At 47.8% G+C, this 22312-nt stretch overlaps 1 protein-coding gene across 3 annotated transcripts in view; it reads right to left on the bottom strand.

Annotated features, from left to right (window-relative positions):
* The window catches only part of RYBP (RING1 and YY1 binding protein), a 51787-nt gene extending 35601 nt beyond the window's left edge, over nucleotides 1-16186 (bottom strand). For all 3 annotated transcript variants that reach the window (XR_014454308.1, XR_014454307.1, XM_083155974.1), the window contains exons 1-2: nucleotides 15881-16186; nucleotides 14360-14485 (exon numbers count right to left, since the gene is read on the bottom strand). Coding sequence is in view for 1 of the 3 variants with exons in the window: in XM_083155974.1 (XP_083012100.1) it covers nucleotides 14360-14485; nucleotides 15881-15912 (158 nt within the window). In the remaining 2 variants the exon portion in view is untranslated. The remainder of the gene's footprint in view (nucleotides 1-14359; nucleotides 14486-15880) is intronic.
* Nucleotides 16187-22312: the final 6126 nt, after the last annotated feature.

Here is a 22312-nt window from a genome sequence, read left to right as displayed (position 1 = left end):
CTTATAGTGACAGCCGTCATCACAAACCCATCTGTTATTAGGAGCCACGTTACCACACGGCGGAAAAGGCAATATTAGCATAATGTGACCGGTACAGACCCATTCGATATGGGCCATATTTGGCCCCACCCCATGACGGTTGGTATTTGCACATGCAAATTAGACATTTACCTATTCAAAAACTCCTGAAAGGTAGAAATTGCTGACTTAAGGGGAGATGTACGAAGCACTGGAGTGATATGCAGTAGAGAGAGAGCGGCGTTGGAATCCTGACTGCTGGTATGTAAGTATTAGGATTATGTCAGGGGAGGGGGGCAGTAGGGGAAGATGGGCAAGAGGACTGTGTGAAAGATTAGACTGTGAGACAGGGTGTTAGGTTTAGGTGGCGGGGTATAGAGGGTTAGGCCCTACAGTGGAGGGTCGGGCCGTGACCGTCATGTGTGAATAGACACAGTCTTGTCCATTGTTATCTTCTGTGTACCGCGCGGCTTCTTGGCCGTGTAGAGTTTTGCCGCCCGGCGTCAGCCGGAGCATGTGAAACCGCCCTTAGGGTGGTTTCACATGCTCCGGCTGACGCTGGGCGGCGAAACCCCACACGGCCAAGAGCAGTGCCGTACACAGTAGTTAACAATGGAAAGCATGGTGTTCATTAACACAGGATGGTCACGGCCCAGTCGCCTGGTTGAAGACGGATGTCAGGGATGGCTGCCAGGCTGTGGCCATCCCCACCATTGTATATTTCTGTGTGCGGCACGGCTTCTTGGCCGTGCAGGGTTTTGCCGCTCCGCGGCTGCCGGTTTGTGTGAAAGGGACCTATGGGTCAGTAATTTACATAACCCTTGTATGGATTCCCTCCTTTAGGCATCGTATGTCTGACCGCCAGCGTCCACCAACAGTCCGTTACACGGATGTATTCCTGATCAAAGTTAATAGAGATATAAGTGCAGCAATGTCCAAGCGAGTGAAATATTATATTTTATATATACACACTTTTTTTCCCCCTCCTTACTGGAAAGCCTGGAATAAGACTAACGATCCCACTTGTATTATTCCCTCAGGCCTGTGGAATGTAAATGTTTACTTATGCGGAGTGTTAGCCACATCGCAGCAATAACGCACCCACTAACTGCTGCTAAGGAGAAAGCCTTTAGTCTGAAGCTTCACCTCATCAGCAGTCAATCACTGGCCGTAGGAAGCCCGCAGGGCATTCAATTTACACACTGGCCGTAGGAAGCCCGCAGGGCATTCAATTTACACAGAATGATGGGGGGGGGTGTCTGCGTGGAATCAAAAAGAACAGAAATATTTGCTTTTCACGTCGCTTCTCATCCTGTCCGCAGAGTGTCAGACACGGCCGCCCTCGAATAAAATCAGAGCGCGTTTCATTTCATGGTTTGACTTTACACTTAGATTGTACGGGACCCTGTGGGGAAAACTAGCCACAAATAATTAAGTCGCTCTTTGAAAGTACTCTATAAATTACTTTTTTTTTTCTCCCCAGCACTTAAATATATAGCCGACCGCACTATGCATGGAAAGGCATTATGAATGATATTGTAATTTGGTTGATCTATGCGCTTGGCCGCTAATTTAACAGATCGTGGCACTAATGTAAAGGTTTAAGAGCGGCGAGATCTACCGTGAGCCAAATGGAATTATCGGCTATTGCGGAATACCGGGCTCTAGAACACTGCGCGGCGAGAGCTGAACTTTACAGGCGTATAATATGCCTCTTTCCAGAGGGGGGACTCAAGCGGCAAGATTAACTCCCTCACCGCAAATCCAGCTATCAGTCGTATCCATGTACACACAGTGTGCCAGCAGCGGCTTACAGGGAGAAAAATACACCATTTATCACATTAAGGGGGGGATGGTCAATCACCGGCGAGCATCTCCTGTCGGGGGAGATGGCCGCCGGGCCCTATTCAATGCTGTCTTCCTCGACAGCATTGAGCAGGGGATCTTGCAGAACGGGCGCGACTTCACAAGTAGTCGGGCTCGTTCTGCCGAGAACAACCGGGAATTGCCGAGCTCCCAGCCGCGGCTCAGCAATTCCCGGCCACTTCTCGCAGCCACGCCCCCTTCTCGCCCCGAGGCAGGCAGGACATTGAATCCCGCCTGTTTATTCTCGGTCGAGCTGACCAAGAACGGGACAGCCGTGACCCCACATTGAATACCCCTCCTTAGAACATGGAATTAAAATCACTAGGCGTCTCATTTATAGAATGAAACCTTACTATGTATTTGAAAGAAAAAAAAAATTAAAGATGGCCGTAAAGAAAATCGCCGAATTGCATTTTAGCAAAAAGTGAAAAACATAAAAAAAAAAAAAAACAGGAATTCCGCTCTGCGTGCTTAGTCGCCCACACCCATGGATAAGGGGGTGATATAGCTCACCGGCAATGGTCAATTCAACAGTCAATAAGTCGACGTGAAAAGGTCGACATACACAATATTAGCATTGATTAAAAAAAACGACGTTTTTCACTTTTTTTTTCATGCCAATTTCGACACCCGAGCACGTATACCCCCACAATTAGTGTACGCTTTGCTTTACACACCCCAATCAGAGTTTATACGGATGGTGACTTAGCATAAGATTCAAAGAATGAAAAAAAAAAAAACCTCAAAAAGTCATGTTGGCCTGTTCATGTGTCGATCAGCCACTCGGAAACCCATGGATAAATGCTACTCTATACTCCAGACAAGACATGTTCGCATTCAAAAAGAGTGAGATCCATTCCAAATCAACTACTACGTCAAAAACGTGTCGTCATTTGTGCTAGGTCAGCAATAATTAAGATTTATACATACAGTTTATCATTAAGATAGGGTTTAGGAAAGGAAAGTTCCAAAGTACAGAGGGGTACCCATAGTTACGGTGTGTACAAACGGTGCAAGATGGTCGCTGAGCGATTTTGGCTCATAATTGCTCAGTGACCATATTGCACCGTGCACAGTTTTTCCCAGCGACTTTTTAGTTATGACAGACAAGTCAACACTGAAAAGTCAAAATCGCTCTTAGCATTTTATCGCCTTGTACACCCAAAAAACCTGAGGGATACTGGTTAAAAATCACCCGTGTATACTGGGATTTAGTTACAATACCTTTTGTTTCATCAGTCGCGAGAGATGGTACTTGCAGTCTGACAACGGACTAATGTACCTTGCCTGATCCAGCTATTTCCCAGCAAGGGCTCAGCGCTCGGAAGCTCCCATGCCAAGGCTTATTTACAGATCACCATGGGAGTCCTGACTGCTGTGGCTATAAGCTTGGAGCAAATCAATAGGACAGGCAGAGAAATAGAGAACGGTATCTTACCAATGGGCCCCCACCTCTGGAGCTGCCATTGGTTAGATATCGTTCTCTATTTCTCTGCCTGTCCTATTGATTTGCTCCAAGCTTATAATGTGCTGCAGCCCCACCTCTGGATCCGCCACTGTACCTTTTGCATTTAAGCTACGTAAATAGGTGATTAAAGCCAGCGCATTTAAGGAAAGGTGATTGGGAGCCCATTTGCTTACATTGGGAGATATTCAATTTGCCTATTCAATCCCAATGCCGATTTCATGTATGGGCGAAAAATCCAGTGCATCGGAGAAATTGGTCCGAATTCAAGTTGTCATGGTGAATTTGCGTATTTTTCGCCCATGCCAGGGCGAAAATGTACTAAAAAACGAAAACGTGAACCTCTGCTGTTTTTTCGCCTGGCGAAAATTTCAGCCGGGATTGAATACCCCATTATCTTTATAGTTCTTGCACCAGGCAACGTTTGCTAGGATTTGATGTGTCAGCGGTAACTGCAAGAACAGAAAAAGAAAAAAAAAAAAATCTGTTCCTTTGACCAAACTTTATTGACCAACGATTAAGGAAATGAACAGATAACGTAGAATATGCTTTTGCTGGTAAATTTGCACACAAGACAACCATACGTGAATCACAGCAACAAGTCTGCACGATGAATAGAAAATGGCTTTTCTATTATTTAAGGACCGCACAACTCTGACTAACAGTCCCTACGGCATTATCCTACCGCACAGCAACCAGAGAGCGTGTACGGTTTGCGGCTGCACATTGATGCTCCAACTAGATTCCCCCCAAGTCCTGTATACACGTCCGCTCAATCAAGATGAAAAATCAGAAAATTGCATGATAAGTAATATACCGTCCACTGGAGATTACAAAACGCATTCACAGATAAATTAGCTGAAAATACTGTGGGAGCATGCATTTGCCATTATAGTAATTGTCACATACAAACACATTACCATTATGCTAACAGCTGCATACAGCGAAATCAACCTAATGCGAGATTATGCATCTACACCCAGCCATCTACAGACATGTTTATAATTGAACAAAAATAATAATAATTATACCAAGCTAAAAAGTGCTTTGCCATAGCAGAGAATGCTGATCGTCTACAATTTTTATATTATTATATTGACTAACAATTGCAGGTATGATCACGCCGCCTATGCAGTGTTTTCATAGTTTACTTTATAAAAAAAAAAAAAAAAAAAAAAAAAAAACTTGTCCACTTTTGGCAACCTCCCTTTAACGTCACCAAAGAGGCAACAGGGAAGCTTGACGCAAGTTTTTTACATCTATTTTGTCGACTGTCGACACAGTCAACATGGAGACCGCCCAAGTGTACCGCGCCCGTTTACCACACAATTTTATTTTCCCACCACATCGTAGTGGACGGTAGGGCATGAAATATCTCCTGTCGGCACATTTCAGGTGTCAACCTAAGGCTTAGGCCTAATGGTGACAGATGTCATTCCTTTTCTATATATTTTTTACCCCCTATACATAAAAATGATGGTAACTCGGCCCAAACCAGTAACTTTGCTATGGGGCCCATCGGGCAATTCCTATTAAATTGGAGTATTATACAGAATTTCTCGTATCTGGACTCCTCAAGTAGACGTTATCGATCTCAACTAATTATCTATATTTTAATTCATCTCCACTTGATCAATAGGTTTTTGGCTCTGGACACAAGGCAATTAGAGAAAGACAAGCCATGTAATCTATGATTTTTGGCAATGATCAGCATTTCTTTGTGCTAGCTGGGGAGACATTAGGCAGACAGGTGTACCAGACGGAATTAAACGAAGACTGGTAAAGGGATTTAATAAGAGTACGCCATTTGCTATTGTAAATGCATGGGGGCAGCCGCAAAGAGCAAGATTGTAGCCGCAATACAGCAGTCGGGACACGTCAGACCTGAGGCCTGACTACCAGACCATAAAGTGAGGTAAAAATTTTTAAAAAACCACGCAAATACTGCATAAAATGTGCATTTCAACCACAGGGAGTGGAGGCAGCCATTTCACCTACTTAGCCAATAGAAATGAGTGACACCTGTTTATAAGGGTGCCGGACGGGGTCCCGACAGTCAGGATCCCGACTGTTAACACAGCGACAGATGGGTTCCTGACGGACACCGGCTATTCTCTCTCGGGGGGGCCACGACCCCCATAGAGGGAGAATAAAATGGTGACATAGCGTAGTGAGCCAATGTGCCCGCATGCTGTCGCAGACAGCAGCACGCCATGCTGTCTGAGTTCAGCCAGTCGGGATCCCAACTGTCGGAACAATATACCACACCCATTTATTTATTTATTTACAGGTTCTTATATAGCGCAGCAGATTCCGTTGCGCTTTACAATAGTAGACAGTGATAAAACAAACTGGGTAACAACATACAGACTTGGAGGTAGGAGGGCCCTGCTGCAAGCTTACAATCTATAGGGATATAGGGGGAAACACAAGGACAGGCACCAGTAATACCATAGCAGTCACACCAAGTTACAAGTCCAGAAGGGTAGCTATATAATACATAAGTGCCTCAGAGGGTTATGCATGTATTTATGAAGGATAGCAGCTAGCTCTCATGCAGTAAGTATAGTTTGGACCACGTGACTAATGGAATATACCATGTGACACACAACGGCAAGGTCGGTGTGGCACACCTATTTCACTATCCATGCTACCACCGGTTGCTTTTAGCAACCAGGTGACAAGCTAAGCAGAGCGAGCCACCAGGCCCGAAGCTTGGCAAGGGAAACTAGCCCACGAGGATATTGTCTCCTGTGGCCTACTTTCACTCTGCCCCTGACCTCCTGGGTCATATGGTATGTCCAGTCAGTTGGAACATTCACTAGTGGACGCATAATCCATCCGTTTAGGAAGTCAAAAGTCTGCAACATTTCAGCCGAGGCCTTTCTGCTGACAGGGGCAGGTGGCAGAAGTGACTGGTCAACTTCAAAATATACATTTTAGGCTGGTGTTATACAGGACAATTCCCACTCCGATACGGACAGACATAAATGGAGTTTAGCAGTATTTCAGAGTGTCTTGAAATTCCACTCATTGCAATATGTAACTGTGGAAGCCATTAAGAGCCACATTGCGCTGCTGTTCTGCGTTCGCCTGAACCTTTTGAGTGCCAACATTGCTGTCAGCGATCTTCAAAATATCTGCTAAAAATGCCAGCGCCGCTCAGTGACTGCTCTTTTAATATAAATAAAGTTTAGCTAAATATTGCACTCCCAAAAAAAAATAAAAAAAAAATCACTGTGAGCGACACTGGCATATTTCATTGATATTTTGAGGATCACGGCAACGTTTGTACTCAAAGGGTTAATTAAAAAAAAAATTTTCTTGGAAATTCACACCTATTTTGACAAATTCCCTTGGCATGCAAAAGGGTTAAAAAAAACTGTGGTTTAGGTGGCTATACAGCATTTGCCCTGCAGCTTTTATGCTACGTGGTCCTCTCTCACTCCGTTTTCCATTTCCTTGATCTTATCAAAGCTTCTTCTCCTGACCTCCCAACCTGACCCGGAAGAGAGTCAATTCCTCTGGGTGAATGAACCGCCATCAAAACAGAACACCATAAATCTTCAGGTCGTGAGAGAGGTGGAGATGGGCTCCAGGATTAAGAGCTTCGTATTCCCTCAGTATCACATCGAACTGTTCCTGCAACAGGTCCCGATAAATTCACGTGCTGTGGAATGTATCCCGCCATCGTCGGTCTAACCACTTCACGCCTGGTTCAAGGACGGCGAAGGGCAACACATTTAATTATATAATATAATAGTATACTGGCTTCAGGCCTTCCTCTCCGACTGCTCCAAAAGCGAGTTTAGGCCTTATCAGGCCTATAGCTCCCTAGACGCTGAGCAGCTGCTGGGAGCATTCCTAGTATCTGGAAAAGGAAAGTGACGTATCATTAGGAAACACATTTGGGACTTGCAGGAACCGGCCTTCGGCTACTCTCTACTGGTCATAGATGCGATCGATTATGGCTGGGGAGCCAGTTTGTCACATTTAGGAGCCAGACGGATCTTTTGAGGCCAGGGGAAGAAGTGCGCACGTTGTCATCACAGAGATATTACTCCCGAGCGTTGGGTGCCAGGAGTAATATATCAGAAGCATTAGCTGCTTCGCGTCTTCTACCTCTAGACACTAAAATGAAACATCCTAATTATTCAGTTTACATGAGCATAAATATTTAAAAAAGAAACCTCAGCGTTCTGTGCTCAAGTCTGTTCGTGGCGGAGACATTTACAAGACAAATCCAAAAACATAAAAAATAGGCTCCGGCCAGAATTAAATTCCTGCTCCGAGTTTAAGCATTATGTCCCCATACTTGCAACTCAAACTACGGCCATTATTATTAGTCAATATTTACAAAGAGCCAACACCCTCCGCCGAGCTTCAGAATGGTCAAGACGATGACATACAAGCACATTACAAAGCCCATAAATATGTCCGGAACAAAGTGCAGGCCCAAACCATCTTCTAAACTAAATAGGGGAACGTACAAAGTCGGCCTACTGGCTAGATTCCGTGGCCGGATTACACAGGTCTACAATTGGAGTAATAGGGGTAGGATCACAGGGGGAAAAAAAATACCAACGATATACAGTCATTGGGTTAACGACTGAAGGTGGACATGACTTGGGCCGACAGGGTCGGAAGGTCGAGTCAAAAGGTCGACATGAGTTTTTTCATGTATTTTGGAGTCGACGTGCCGACAGGCAATATTTCATGCCCCACCATCCACTAGGGCGTGGAGGGAGAATAGGCCTGAAGCCACGCGAGGAGACGCTGTATACTTTCATGGTGTCCATGTCGACACCCGGGACAAAACCGTGAAAAACTCATGTCGACCTAGCCATTGTCGACATAACGCTTGTGTGGACCTTCCAACCCTGTCCACTTTAGCCATGTTGACCCTTCTGTGGTTGACCCAATGACCCATACCCAAGACAAGGCAAAAAAAAGGTATCCAGACTCATGATAGATTGACTCTAGTTCGACAGGGTCCAATTGTCAACATTTTTTTACAGAATTTTGAGCCGACATGTGTCAACAGGCGGTATTTCATACCCTACCATCCACTACGGCGTGGAGGAAGAATATAACACTGTGCCGAACATGCACCAAGACCATAGCAGGGCAAGCATAGAGAGCCATGCGAGGGGATGCAGTACACTTAGACAGTGTCCATGTCGACCTTTGTCGACATAGACACAAAAAACCTCGTCGACCTTTGGACCCTGTCGACCAAATGACTGTAGACATTGTAGATCTAAAATACCATAACCAGGCAAAACACTTAAAAAATGCAATTAAGGGTTAAACAGAACAATTTCAACCACATTGTAAAGAAACACAGGCAGCTACAGTAATCACCATGTGCTACATACTCCCCAGTACCAGAGATCTTACACATAGAAAATAAACCGGACCGCGCCTTAGCAGCCATCAGTCAATAACCCTAATCAGATGGGCATATGCACTGCTGTAGCCTGCCTCAAATGTGCCATGCAAGATGCAGAAATCAGCAACGAGTGGGATAGAGATGTTATAGAATAGAATCAACTTTATTGGCCATGTATGCTTGCGCACACTAGGAATTTTTTGTGGATTACAAGTGCATCAAGCAGGGATGAAAAAGGGGGGGGGGGCATTATATATATTACATAAAGACATTACAAGCATTTCATTTCTAGTTTTTTGGCTGTTGATATTGGGATTGCATTCGCTTTGATTGGAAACCGCAATTAAGAGCAGAGTCCACACTGCAGGAGCCGCCAGACGGCGCATGTCTCTAATGGACGAGGTAAGAGTAGCACAAACCTCAACCTAAAAATCAAAAAAGCGGAATCCTGGCGTTGTCGGCTTTAACCGCAGAAGAGAACATTTCATAGGTAGAATGTACTTTTACTGCATGGGTCACCTGAAGTAACTATAAACCCAAAACTTTTATTTATCGGTTCAAATACATAAAATTGCCTTAAAAAAATAATAATCAGATTGCTTGCTGCAATATGGGAAACACGCTGGGCAAAGCAGTCCAACAACCCGATAAGCAGTTATCAGCCAGATTTCCCAGATGCAGGGTGAAATCTTCAAGCATTGGATAGAGAGAAAGGCGGTGACCAAGGCTTGATACATCTACCCCACAGTTACGCACTGGAACGGCGGCCATTTGCAGCATGCAGCTGACACTTTAAAGGGATGTAGGGGTTTCCATTGCGGGTGAAGGGTGTATAGAACTGCTACAGCGCCATCTGGTCTCATGGCCTTCACACGACTGATTCTTGCCGGCCAGGGAGAACATACAAACTCCACACAGATAATGCCATGGTGGGAATTGAACCCTTGACCTCAGTGCTGTGCAGGCAGTAAAACACACCATAGTGTACTGAGGCAATACTTTAACCCTTTGAGATGTGCAAAGCATCCGCTGAAAATGCCAGAGTCGCTCGCATTTGTTATATAAATTCAAATAAACAATGTGTCAAAAAAAGATTATATTTCCTATATAATTGTAAACATTACAGGTCACCATGGTGAATACAAATGTTTGCTAGCCAATTTTCACAAATGTGACAAATTCACCTGACACTCAAAGGGTTAAGACCAATTTGCATATCATCTCAAACACAGCACAACACAAAAAAAAAAAAAACACACACACATCAAATAAATAATTATAAATCCTTGTTTAAAAAGAAAAAACAACAACAACAACAGGGCAACCCAGAAATGCAGGATTCTGGTGTCCCAGATAGGATGATTTTTCTGCGACAACTCTAAAAATATGTAAAAGAGAAAAAAAAAAGTTAAGGGTAGTGATCGGACCGAGCTGCTGCTGAAAGCCGGAGCTCTGGCAAGTAGTTATCTTGTAATTAAAATATAATTAGAACAGATATGTGTTGTATACTGCAGCTTCCCAATATACACGTTCCTTTGAACTATAAACAAAATACAATTTGTCCTATTAGGTTTCTATGGGCACCAGGAAGTGACTTCAACCAAAAGACTGGATCATTAATTCCGCCCCTCCAGATGTTGGGCGCCAGCACGTCTATGCTGGGACTTTTAGTTCCACGACAAAGCAGAGTGTGTCAGGTTCCCCCCCACTAATGCTTAAACAATGCCTGTCTGCAAAACGTGTTACCGTACTCCGCGTGTCCTTAGGAACGAGGGCAAAGCCCTCCGGGGAAATTGTGTGTGAAAGCAGATTAACTCTGTGAGGAGATCCAGAAAACACGTATCGTAGTAAGAATGCTGCGAACCAAATTCTAACCACGGCTCCATGCACAACAAGAAGCCCCAACAAATGCTCAGAATACCTGCTATATTAACCAATAAATAAGCCGTCAGAATTCAGCATATGGTCATTAGGTCGACATAGCAAAAGGTAGACATAGCTTAGGTCAAGACCTGAAATATGTCGACATGACTAAGTTCAACATGGATGGAAGGTCGACAAAAATATTCGATTTACAATGGCAAGTCGACAGTCAAAAAGCCGACATGGGTTTTTATTTTTTTGGAGCAGACAGGCAGTATTTCAAGCCCTACCATCCACTAGGGCGAGGAAAGGAGTGAAAAGCCATGTCAACCTTTTGACTGTCGATAGCAATTATCAACCTACAGTAATGCCTGTGTCGACTTTAGGCATGTTGACCTTTAGTGGTCCACCCAACGCATAATAATGCCTGGAAAACTCTAGAGACTAAGGGGGGTAGGGGGTGTTGATCAATTCCCAGAGCAGAACGTCAATTCCTGTGTGCCAAATTGAATCCGCCCCCTTGGTGGCTAATGGAGAATTGAGCGCAAATACAGAACATAAGCTCCCTCATTGGCTGGATGGACAAAACTGCATACATACATGCATAAGGCAAAGGTTGACACATGAAAAAGTAGACACGTTTTTGATGTTTTTTTTGTGGTGATGGCGACATGGGCCACCAGTCAGTGAAGCGCGTTTGCTTCGGGCCAGGTGCCTTGCTCCACGGGCGCTTTATGTCAACCTTTTGTCAATGTTGACCAAGCGCATGTCGAACCATTAGCTAACAGATGTACAGTTCCTTCAACTCCATATCAGGCGCTTAATGAGCAATATTCACAAGGCGGTTGTACCTAGCGGACACGTGGGCCGCATTCTGAGAAGTGTACGTTCAAGTACACAAAATGGCTGCTTTCACAATGTGTCAGCAACAGGCGCATACGAACACACATCTCGTACTGTATGAGGTGATTACTCCGATCTAGAGGCATTTGGCGGACTTCATTCAATCACAGTAGTCTTTGAAAGAGTGCGTAATCCGTTCCCTGAAGCCAGCTTGCGTTGGAGCTCGTTCCGCTGACGGAACCAACCTGCCAAGTCTTGGAACAGATTATATGACGCAGTTTTAGGCAGCAGTTTGACGCAGAGGGAGTTGGATAGTGGTCAAATATTGTCCAACACCCTTACTATACATGGTCCTTTCAGGGACTTACTGAAAAAAAAAACAAGCATTGCAGCATTTCTGGAGCACTTTTGTAAATCTGAATAACCACACTGGCAGCCAGGATCACCAGCTCCTGATTCATGTACAGTCCCATTTGTGATATGCAGCACATGATTCCAAACACCTGCAAGTATTCCACATGTTGCCCTTACACACTGCACCGTGCATGCACCCAGATTCCATAGTCCCCTCCCCAATTACAGTACACCAACTGCAAATGGTTCAGTCGGCTCCTCAGTGTAGGGAAGGGTCTTTTGCAGACAGAAATGCACTGAAAAGGCCAAAAAGGTCAGCATGCCACCGCTCGCAAATGACCTTATAAAATTAGCATAAACACGCCTGCTTATTTGCATAGAGTCCCTTGGGAGAAACTCCAAAGTCTCCTCGCACTTTTTTTTTTCCCCTTTTAAGCCAGAAACATCCGGATTGAAACGAACACGTTAATTTGTGGCAGCAAGCTGACAATACGTAATACTGGATGATAGGGAGTTAAGTGCACCTATAAACACATAAAGATTCGCCAACGCTCTGATAGAAGCGGAAACAGTGCACGTTAAATGTTCACGGGATCCTTACTACAAGTCACACATGCGCAGAGAGGCGCTTTGTTTGTTATTAACTGTCAATCACGTGCTGGAAAGGACAAACTGCTTCATAACAAGAATTCCTGCCCTCAAACTAGTTTCACACAATGATGAATCATCGGCTTTGTGCTCTTCTATGTAAATTCCTAACTCGTCGCCCAAGTAATAGTGTAGGCTCGCTTCACAGTATCGGGGAGAAGTATCAAATCCTTAAAGCCCCATACGCACTAGATGATACCATCGGCAACGATTGCTGTGCAAATGATATAGCGCATAAACAGAACAGAATATCGTTCAGTGACACCAACGGGTACCCCTCTGGACATGTAGTCGCTGATGACATAGTCAAGATTGAGCTGCATGTATATATGATCTAGGACAGTCGTTCTCAACTTCGGTCCTTGGGATCCCCAACAGTGCAAGTTTTCCAGGTCTCCACACAGAATCACAGGTGAAGTAATTAGCTCCACCTGTGGCTCTTTTAAAAGGTGTCAGTGAGTAATGAGTGCACATGTAGGGTGAACTGTTTGGGGGGGTCCTGGGGACCGAGGTTGAGAACCACTGATCTAGGACATTAACGAATTTGATAACGATATCGAGCGTACACACCAGATATGATATGAATGATACATTGTTAACTATATATCGTCTAGTGTTTATGGGACTTTAGAGAGATAAAGTATCCACGCAATCAAATCCTGTCATTTTCTCAAACACATCTGGTAACACGATAATAGTAGCTGATCGGTGGGGTACGTTAGCTCTCCCCAAATTCTCCCCAATGAAAACTTCCTAAATGCAAAAGTTCTGCCCGATCCACACTTTCACAGAGTTCCGACCACTGAAAACGTCCACTTCAAGGTGGACCTAGACCCCTGCATCCTGTATAGCAGTTCCCCGACAGCCATTATAGTCCAGGTAGCAAAGATACCCATGCATAAGCAGAGAAGCAGAGCTATCCTTAAAACCTGACCTGTAAAAAGCAGCATTAAGCGAACTCTGACATAGAGCACGGAACCAATTATACCCCTTTCAGACATGAATGCGCATCTACCTGGGATTATGGTACGTCTGAAAGGGTCAACACGGGTGTTAAAACCCAGGTCTCCGACCCTTCTTTTTACCTGGGTTGAGGACCCGGGATATACGACCCGTGTTGACCCTTTCAGACACAAGAAAAACCCATGTTTTCAGCAAATTACCAGGTAGAACTGCTTCACCCGGTAATTTGCTGCTGTAAGTGTGAAAGGGTGCAGGCTGCACACGGGAAAATGACCCGGCAGTCAAAATGCCGGGTAATTCCCGGGTAGTATATCTAAAAGGGGTATTAATGATGATTCAATGGCAGACTAGAACGGTTCAGTATCAAGAACATTGCATATGAACGCAAACTGTAACAATGTAATCCCTAAGTACACAAGAGTTTGGACAAGCCTCACACCAGTATCTTTAGGTTTCGTTAAAACTGCTATATACAACACTGCACCTAAATGGTTTAACACCTGTAAATGTCATTCATTGTACATCCATCAGCCAGGAGCGAGCTCTATTGGAAGTCTAGACAAGTCACCTGCGATCGCATACTGTATTTTAACTTCACTCTTGACACATTTATGTCACCTGCAATGGAACAGGGTAATCGTACTCTTATGTTCTACTAATAAATCGTAGCCCAACAACAGATCAAAAAGGTATCAAATCAAACATTGCTAATTTATATGAGCAATGCCTTCATATCGTACAGAACACTCCGACACCTGCAGATATATCAAGGTGCTGGCACATCAGGAAATACCATCCATATATAACATATCGATGAACTATGCTCACTCTCCATATAGAACATCAATGCACTCGCATGCAATCCGGAAGTGCAAAGATTGCATCCAACATAGCCCGCTAGGTACGGACCCCCACGTTCTTCCCCACTTTAGCGGGCGGTAACATACCTGGTAGAAGTTCCTTTCCGTACATCGCAGATATTGCATTTAAAAGCTTCAGCACTGTTCCTAAAAGTGCACACGCTACAATCCCAATACCCCTCGTCGGCTGAAGGCTTAGCTTGCCGTTTTGGCCTGAAATAAAATAAGAAAAAGGAATTAGGACACGTTTAGACTTTTAAGCCCCCTGACACACAGTTTAACACTTCGCACGCTGCAGCTCCCCCATAGAGCAAGCCCTTCACCCAACATGTGGAGGGGGGGAAAAAACACTGTCTGCGTATCGCCCCAGTCAGTGTGGAATGCACAACCGAGCATCCGTGCAGGTTGTCAAATCCCTGACTGCAGGGGGCACCATGAAACACCACCGCAAATTAAATTCTGCGCTCTCTAAATTAACCTAAGGCAGACGGTGGAGGGTTACGTAGCCCCAATGACTGAGAGTGGCGAAACCGCTCCATCGCTCTACCCCTATTCCAGAGGAGTGCTTCTGTCATGCACACAGCATAGTACTGCTCTGCCCTTACCTCACCCCCTCCCTACCCACCTTCCTCGTGCCAGTGCCCTGTCAGATTGAACAGAGACACCCCCCCCAGAGCGTCACCGCCGACTGTACGCAGAGTGCCCCCGCTATGACACACACAGCAATTCCAACAACAACATCAAACCACCCCCCCCCCCTTTTTTTTTTCCCCTCTCCCTTTACAGCCCCACCGCCGCCAAGATTAACCCTTCACTGCCCTGCAGGCTACTATTGTAACTAAGAGAGGCGAGGGAGGAGGAGAGGGAGGGTGGGAGGAAACAGGGAGGAAGGAGGGGGGGTGATCGTGGGGAGAAGACGGCATTAATAAAAAAAAAAATTTAAAAAAAAAAAGATAAAAACAACACAACACACCCCACTGTGAAATATAACACACAACAGACAAAGCAGCCATAAGCAACATCTGCCACCCGCTGTCTCCCATTCCTACAGCGGCCCCCCCTCTCCCACCACCATTTACCTATCAATAAGGGGATAATGCTAAGACAGGAGGGGTGCTGCTGGGTGTAATTATTTATTTAGGGTTTTAAGGTTGGCGGAGGCGTCTTTCTCCCCCCTCTCTCTCTCCCTTTGTCTGAGGCACTGTGCAGGGAGTGTGTGCTGTGTGTCTGTGAGGATCAGCAGCCGCCATAGCAGAGAGCCTGTACCCTGGCGCACTTCCTCCCCAGCAGCAGCAGCAGTGTATAATATATATATATATATATATATATATATATATATATATATATATATATATATATATATATATATATTACACACACACACATACATATGATGTAAGCATATACATTAGCAGGTAATGGGCAGGGGGTGCAGGGTGTGCACTGCAGCCTCCACTGACAAGGGCAGGAGGGGATTGGGGGGGGGGGGGGGAAGAGGTGCAAAGGTGGGGGGGGGGGGGTAGTCTCCATCTGTCTGCATGTAATGGGGGTATATAAACAACCCACCCACCGTCCCCCCCCCCCTCCCCCACCCTCCCTGCACTGTACCTGGTCGGGCTCTTCTTGTCGCCCATAATCATGAATGTGAGAGACTCCACGCCTGGTGCACCCTCCCCCCTCTCGCGTCGTGCAGGGACCCCCCCACACCTATAGATAGGGGTTGGAGGGAGGGGGGCTCCGGGGGGAGGTGTAGCTTTGCGGGGTGTATGGGCTGTGCCGGTGGAGTGATGGGGTGGGGGGGACCGGGAGCAGCCCCAGCCGTGCTCTCCTCCTCCTCCTCCGCCGCCGCCGTGCGCTGCCGCTGCCAGACTGCCGCACACACAGACCAGTCACTCGGGGACGGAAGGAAGGGCGGGGCACCGCCGGCGTGACGTCACGGGGACGGCCAGCCAATGGCGGCCCGCGGGGGCTTTAAAAGTCCGGGCAGCGAGAGGGGAAGGTGAGATCCTTCGGATCAGTGATCCCGGCGGGGGTTCAGCTGCTGTAGAACCTCTTTGGGGGCTTAGGTTGCTGCTGGACCGGGTAGAGTGCATCAGGGGGCTCAGCTACTGCAGAACCGCTTAGGGGGTAAGGAGATTGAACCTGTATAGGCTGGATTAGGGTCACCACAGGGAGGGGACTCTAGGAAGTTCTGCAGGTGGGACACAGTGGGGTATCTATTCTGACAATCCCACCGCAGCAGGTATTCCTAGACTCGGAATCTGATGTACTAACCCTTGGAGAGAGATAAAGTCATAGTTGCATAAGTCAAATTCTGCTGCTAACTATAATCTCCCTGAAACTAGTTTTCAAATGTAGGCAAGTATGGATAAAGTACCATCCAGTCAGCTCCAAACAACTATTGTTAAAATACAGCCTGTAAAATGACAGGAACTGGTTGGTTGGTACTTTGGGGGAAGATGCACTTTAGGGGAAGTGCAGTAAAAACCCGTTATCTGGGTTTTTACCGAATTTTCCTATACACTAAGGATTATTCAGGTCTGTTCGCTCGCATGTGGCCTCAATGATTTCTAAATACGCATTTCTGTGCTTGCGCCGGGTACAGATTGTTCGCCGGGTGCATGTACCCAACATGTACCATGTACATGGGAATGCCCAGCGGTTCATGGGTAATGGTAATCTCACGCCCAGAGGGACTCACCGGTCTCAGGACACAAGGCTTACCCCTCTGTTCTCAGCAGTACAGATCTCAAAGCATCCAGATATGAGCACACATTTGCAAAGGAATAGTTGGCAGAGGGGTGTGCAAGAGGCACCATTATTACTGCCCTGTTGCACCTGCGTTTAGCTTGCAGGGTTGGGCTGTCCTGTTCCTGGTGCCCGGCATGCTTATTGCTATGATGTCACACATTCAAGGGTGAGGATGGCAGCCTAAAGTTTAAATAGGGGAGCCACACCAACTGCCAGTCAGTCAGTTTGGGGTAACAGTTGGTGTGGCTCCCTTATTTAAACTTTGGACTGTGCTGCAACCCCACCTCTGGAGCCACCATTGATTAACTCCCATCTATCAATGGCAAAGGGTCAATGGCCATTCCTGGTGACAGCCCCTTGGACCAGGGGCCTCAATCTAAACTCATTACTATGCAGCCAGCACTGAAGGAATTTATAGGAAGATGGGAATTCAATTCCTGGATATAAGCATGTACACTATGGGGAAATGCAAATGTGTAGGAGTCTCTAGCACAGCATCATGGTCTACACTGCCAGCTTGGGAATGGGGAGAGGGGGTGCTCAGAGACTGCTCCCGAGACTAAGGGGGTTATTCTAGTTCACTCTTTCTGACAAATTCCTTCTTAGATGGACAAAACCATGTGCACTGCAGGTGGGGCAGATGTAACTTGTGCAGAGAGAATTCGATTTGGGTGGGGTTTTACTTCAAAGTGAGATCTATGCAGTGTAAAAATAAAGCAGCCAATATTTACCCTGCACAGAAACAAAATAACTCACCCAAATCTATTACATATTACATCTGCCCCCCTGCAATGCACATGGTTTTGTCCATCTAAGAAGGATTTTGTCAGAAAGAGTGAACTAGAATAAGGCCCAAAGTCCCTGAGAGCACAGATGTTTAAATCATTAAATCAAGGGGTGCTAGATGACTGGGTGCAACGGGCGGGATCCCGACAGTATAACGTCATCGAAATCCCGGATCCTGACCAACAGACTTTTTCTCCCTCGTGGGGGTCCACGCGCCCCATAGAGGAATAATAGAACCTGTGGTTAGCACAGGGGCTTTTCTGCGCTCGCCCCTCTGTCGGAGTATTGGTGGCTGGGATTCCGATACTCACCGTCGGGATCCCGACTGTCGGCCAGTTAAAATACACCCTCAATCAAGTTAGCAATTATCACCTCTGTTCATTCATCGATATCCTTAAAACATTATGGTGTCTTGAGGGCCACATTTGGGAAACACTATTGACTACAATCAATGTCCTCATTTTCAGGTGGGGATGACTGTATCAGGTTAATGATGACCAGTGCCATTCCAGCTGCTGTGGTACTACAAATCCCAGAATGCAGTGCCAACCTCTAACCAGAAGGTTTCACAACAGTGGAGAGTCACAGGTTACCCATACGGTTATGGGTCATAGGGTCGACTAGAGGAAGGTCGACATACATTAGGTCAACCACTGAAAGTCGACATGCATCAAGGTCGACATGGGGTTATGTATGTTTAAAAAAGGGGCAGACTAGATGGGCCAAGTGGTTCTTATCTGCTGTCAGATTCTATATTTAGGTCGACAGGGTCATTATGTCACATTAGGTCGACATGGGCTATGTCGGCAGTCAAAAGACTGACGTGTGGTTTTTCACTTTTTTTTTAATCCAAATTGTCGACACAGTCGTCATGGACACTAAAAAAAAGTCCACCGCATCCCCTTGCATGGATCACTGTTATTATTCTCCAGCCATGTCCTACTGGATGGTACGGAATGAAATTCTGCCTGTCAGCCCATGTCAGTTAAAAAAATGTTGACCTTTTGACTGTCAACTTAATGCATGTGTCGACCTAATGACCGTATACCATCCATACCTCCCAACTGTCCAGCTTTTTGCGGGACCATCCTGTTTGTATGGGACGGTCCAGCGTCCCGCCCGGGCCGGCAGTTCCTTCTCCCCAGCGCTGCAGAGCAGGGAACAGATGCTGTGCACATGCGCACAGCATCAACGCAGAAATATAGAGGGGCTGGAGGCATGGGCAGCAGCTTACACAGCGCTGGTCATACCCCCTTAGTGATGGAAAATGGGGGCGTGCGGCAACGGCATCCCAGTGGGGCCATGTCCCCATGACAGGACACGCCCCTTTTTAGTCACACCCCGATTACTGAAATGAAAATGTTTGGAGGTATGGGATTTCCCTGGTTGGCAGGGCATGCTCAGACTTGTATTTTCACAGCAGACTATGAGCAGTCCGGGGACTGCACTCATTCCCCTGCTATGACTGATGTGTAATGTAAAGGTTTAGTGTGTAAAGATGTCTGGGTAAAAAAAGGAACTAATGACACACGTCTAAGTAGAGATTGATTTCTCTCCCCTTCAGCTGCATGTGAGGGGTTGTGTTCGTGTACATCCCCTCGCATGGTACCGAGGGAATTCAGTGGGTTGGGCAGAAGTTCAGACGGCAGTAATGGCACATTGCCATAATTGCATACGTTTAGTGCAGAGCCGAATTAAAGCAGGGGCAAAAGGGGTCGGTACCCCTGGGCCCCCCTTTAGCCAGGGGCCAGGTTTTGTGCATGGGTAGTGCTGCAGCTTCACCTATCTGCCAATTTGACAATGATTAATGGTGCTGAGCATGGGGTGCCACGGCACACTGACATTACTGGTAGTTGACTAAGTCCCATGACACTTTGCACAAGAGGGCAGAGGTTGAGAGGTTTATGCTGAGCTCTGATTGGTGGAGCTCATTACATGCTTCTCAGGCCCATGAAGGACAGCAGCAGCCTAGTCATGGGAGGGTTTTAATCAGAGGCAGCACTGGGACTGTGAGGTCTCCTACAGTCCTACAGAGTAAGCAGTTAAACATTGACCAAGTTTAAGCACTGGTTTATTGACTCCTCTCTGGGAGAAGCCTGGGAGGGGGGACACTCTCCGCAGGCAGCTTCTCCAGGGGCGGGGCTCGCTGTCATTGAGCCCAACCCACATTCCTGTAAATGCTCAGATTTGCGGCTTTTCAGGGAGGGGGTAGTACTAAGTGACGCGATTTGCATATTTTTAGTTCCGACCCCTCCTGAAAGACCTGTGAATGCTGGTATTTGGTCGGCAGAGGGAGGGGGTGTGGGGGCTGATGTGGGGGCCCCCGCTAAATGCCCACCCTTCCAGGAGGCCATTCTGGGAGGGTAGGTAAGTATGCACAGTACAAATAGATACTGAGGGGTACATTTCCTAAGATGGGATTTCCATTGAAGATGTTGCCCATAGCAACCAATCAGATTCTACTTATTTATTTAGCACCTTCTATAAGATAATAATAGGATCTGGTTGCTATGAGCAACATCTCATCTTCAATAGTACTCCCATCTAAGTAAATTTACCCGTCAGGGCAGGATGTATCAATCAGTGACCGCTGAGTTTTCCATGCGGAGGGTAACGCCAGCTTTTTCAGTTACCCTATAGAAGCCTATGGGCTTCTTTCCGCATACAGCCTCCCGGCACCATCCGCTGGGCCCCCCCTCCCCTGCTGTCCGGCCAGCCTCCTGGTGTGCTCCAGGGATGCATCGACCTTCACCTCCCTAGCAACAGCGACTTCATCTTCCGGGTGCAGGGAGGAGGAGAAGGAGCTCGGAAGTCACTGCAGCCATGAGCAGCAGGTGGCTCCCAGGTGTAGGAGGGGAGGGAGACCCATGGACACTCTCTTACCCGGTGGCTTGGCAAAGGGCAGCTGCCTATTCCCAAACATTGTATATTCCAGGAACGCCACCCCTCCTGACTCTTAATCCACGGAGTATCCGGCGTAATCCTGGATGGGTGGTTTACCTACCATAGCCTAATGCGTCCCCCTCCTCACCAGTCTGTGTCCCACACGCCCCCTCCTCACCCATCTGTGTCCCACGCACCCCCTCCTCACCAGTCTGTGTCCCACACGCCCCCTCCTCACCCATCTGTGTCCCACGCACCCCCTCCTCACCCGTCTGTGTCCCACGCGCCCCCTCCTCACCCGTCTGTGTCCCACACAACCCCTCCTCACCCGTCTGTGTCCCACGCACCCCCTTTTACCAGTCTGTGTCCCACACGCCCCCTCCTCACCCGTCTGTGTCCTACACACCCCCTCCTCACCAGTCTGTGTCCCACACGCCCCCTCCTCACCAGTCTGTGTCCCACACGCCCCCTCCTCACCCGTCTGTGTCCCACGCACCCCCTCCTCAGCTGTGTGTGTCCCACACGCCCCCTCCTCACCAGTCTGTGTCCCACACACCCCCTCCTCTCCCATCTGTGTCCCACGCACCTCCTCCTCACCAGTCTGTGTCCCACACGCCCCCTCCTCACCCGTCCGTGTCCCACACGCCCCCTCCTCACCCGTCTGTGTCCCACACAACCCCTCCTCACCCGTCTGTGTCCCACGCACCCCCTTTTACCAGTCTGTGTCCCACACGCCCCCTCCTCACCCATCTGTGTCCTACACGCCCCCTCCTCACCAGTCTGTGTCCCACACGCCCCCTCCTCACCCGTCTGTGTCCCACGCACCCCCTCCTCACCAGTCTGTGTCCCACACGCCCCCTCCTCACCCGTCTGTGTCCCACGCGCCCCCTCCTCAGCTGTGTGTCCCACACGCCCCCTCCTCACCCGTTTGTGTCCCACATGCCCCCTCCTCACCAGTCTGTGTCCCACACACTCCCTCCTCTCCCATCTGTGTTCCACGCACCCCCTCCTCACCAGTCTGTGTCCCACACGCCCCCTCCTCACCCATCTGTGTCCCACGCACCCCCTCCTCACCAGTCTGTGTCCCACACGCCCCCTCCTCACCCGTCTGTGTCCCACGCACCCCCTCCTCACCAGTCTGTGTCCCACACGCCCCCTCCTCACCCGTCTGTGTCCCACGCGCCCCCTCCTCAGCTGTGTGTGTCCCACACGCCCCCTCCTCACCAGTCTGTGTCCCACACACCCCCTCCTCTCCCATCTGTGTCCCACGCACCTCCTCCTCACCAGTCTGTGTCCCACACGCCCCCTCCTCACCCGTCCGTGTCCCACACGCCCCCTCCTCACCCGTCTGTGTCCCACACAACCCCTCCTCACCCGTCTGTGTCCCACGCACCCCCTTTTACTAGTCTGTGTCCCACACGCCCCCTCCTCACCCATCTGTGTCCTACACGCCCCCTCCTCACCAGTCTGTGTCCCACACGCCCCCTCCTCACCCGTCTGTGTCCCACGCGCCCCCTCCTCAGCTGTGTGTCCCACACGCCCCCTCCTCACCCGTTTGTGTCCCACATGCCCCCTCCTCACCAGTCTGTGTCCCACACACCCCCTCCTCTCCCATCTGTG

This window comes from Crinia signifera, chromosome 8 (assembly GCF_055691185.1).
Source record: "Crinia signifera chromosome 8, ASM5569118v1, whole genome shotgun sequence".
In the NCBI taxonomy this organism is placed as follows: domain Eukaryota; kingdom Metazoa; phylum Chordata; class Amphibia; order Anura; family Myobatrachidae; genus Crinia; species Crinia signifera.
This window is presented reverse-complemented; position numbering and strand designations above follow the sequence as displayed.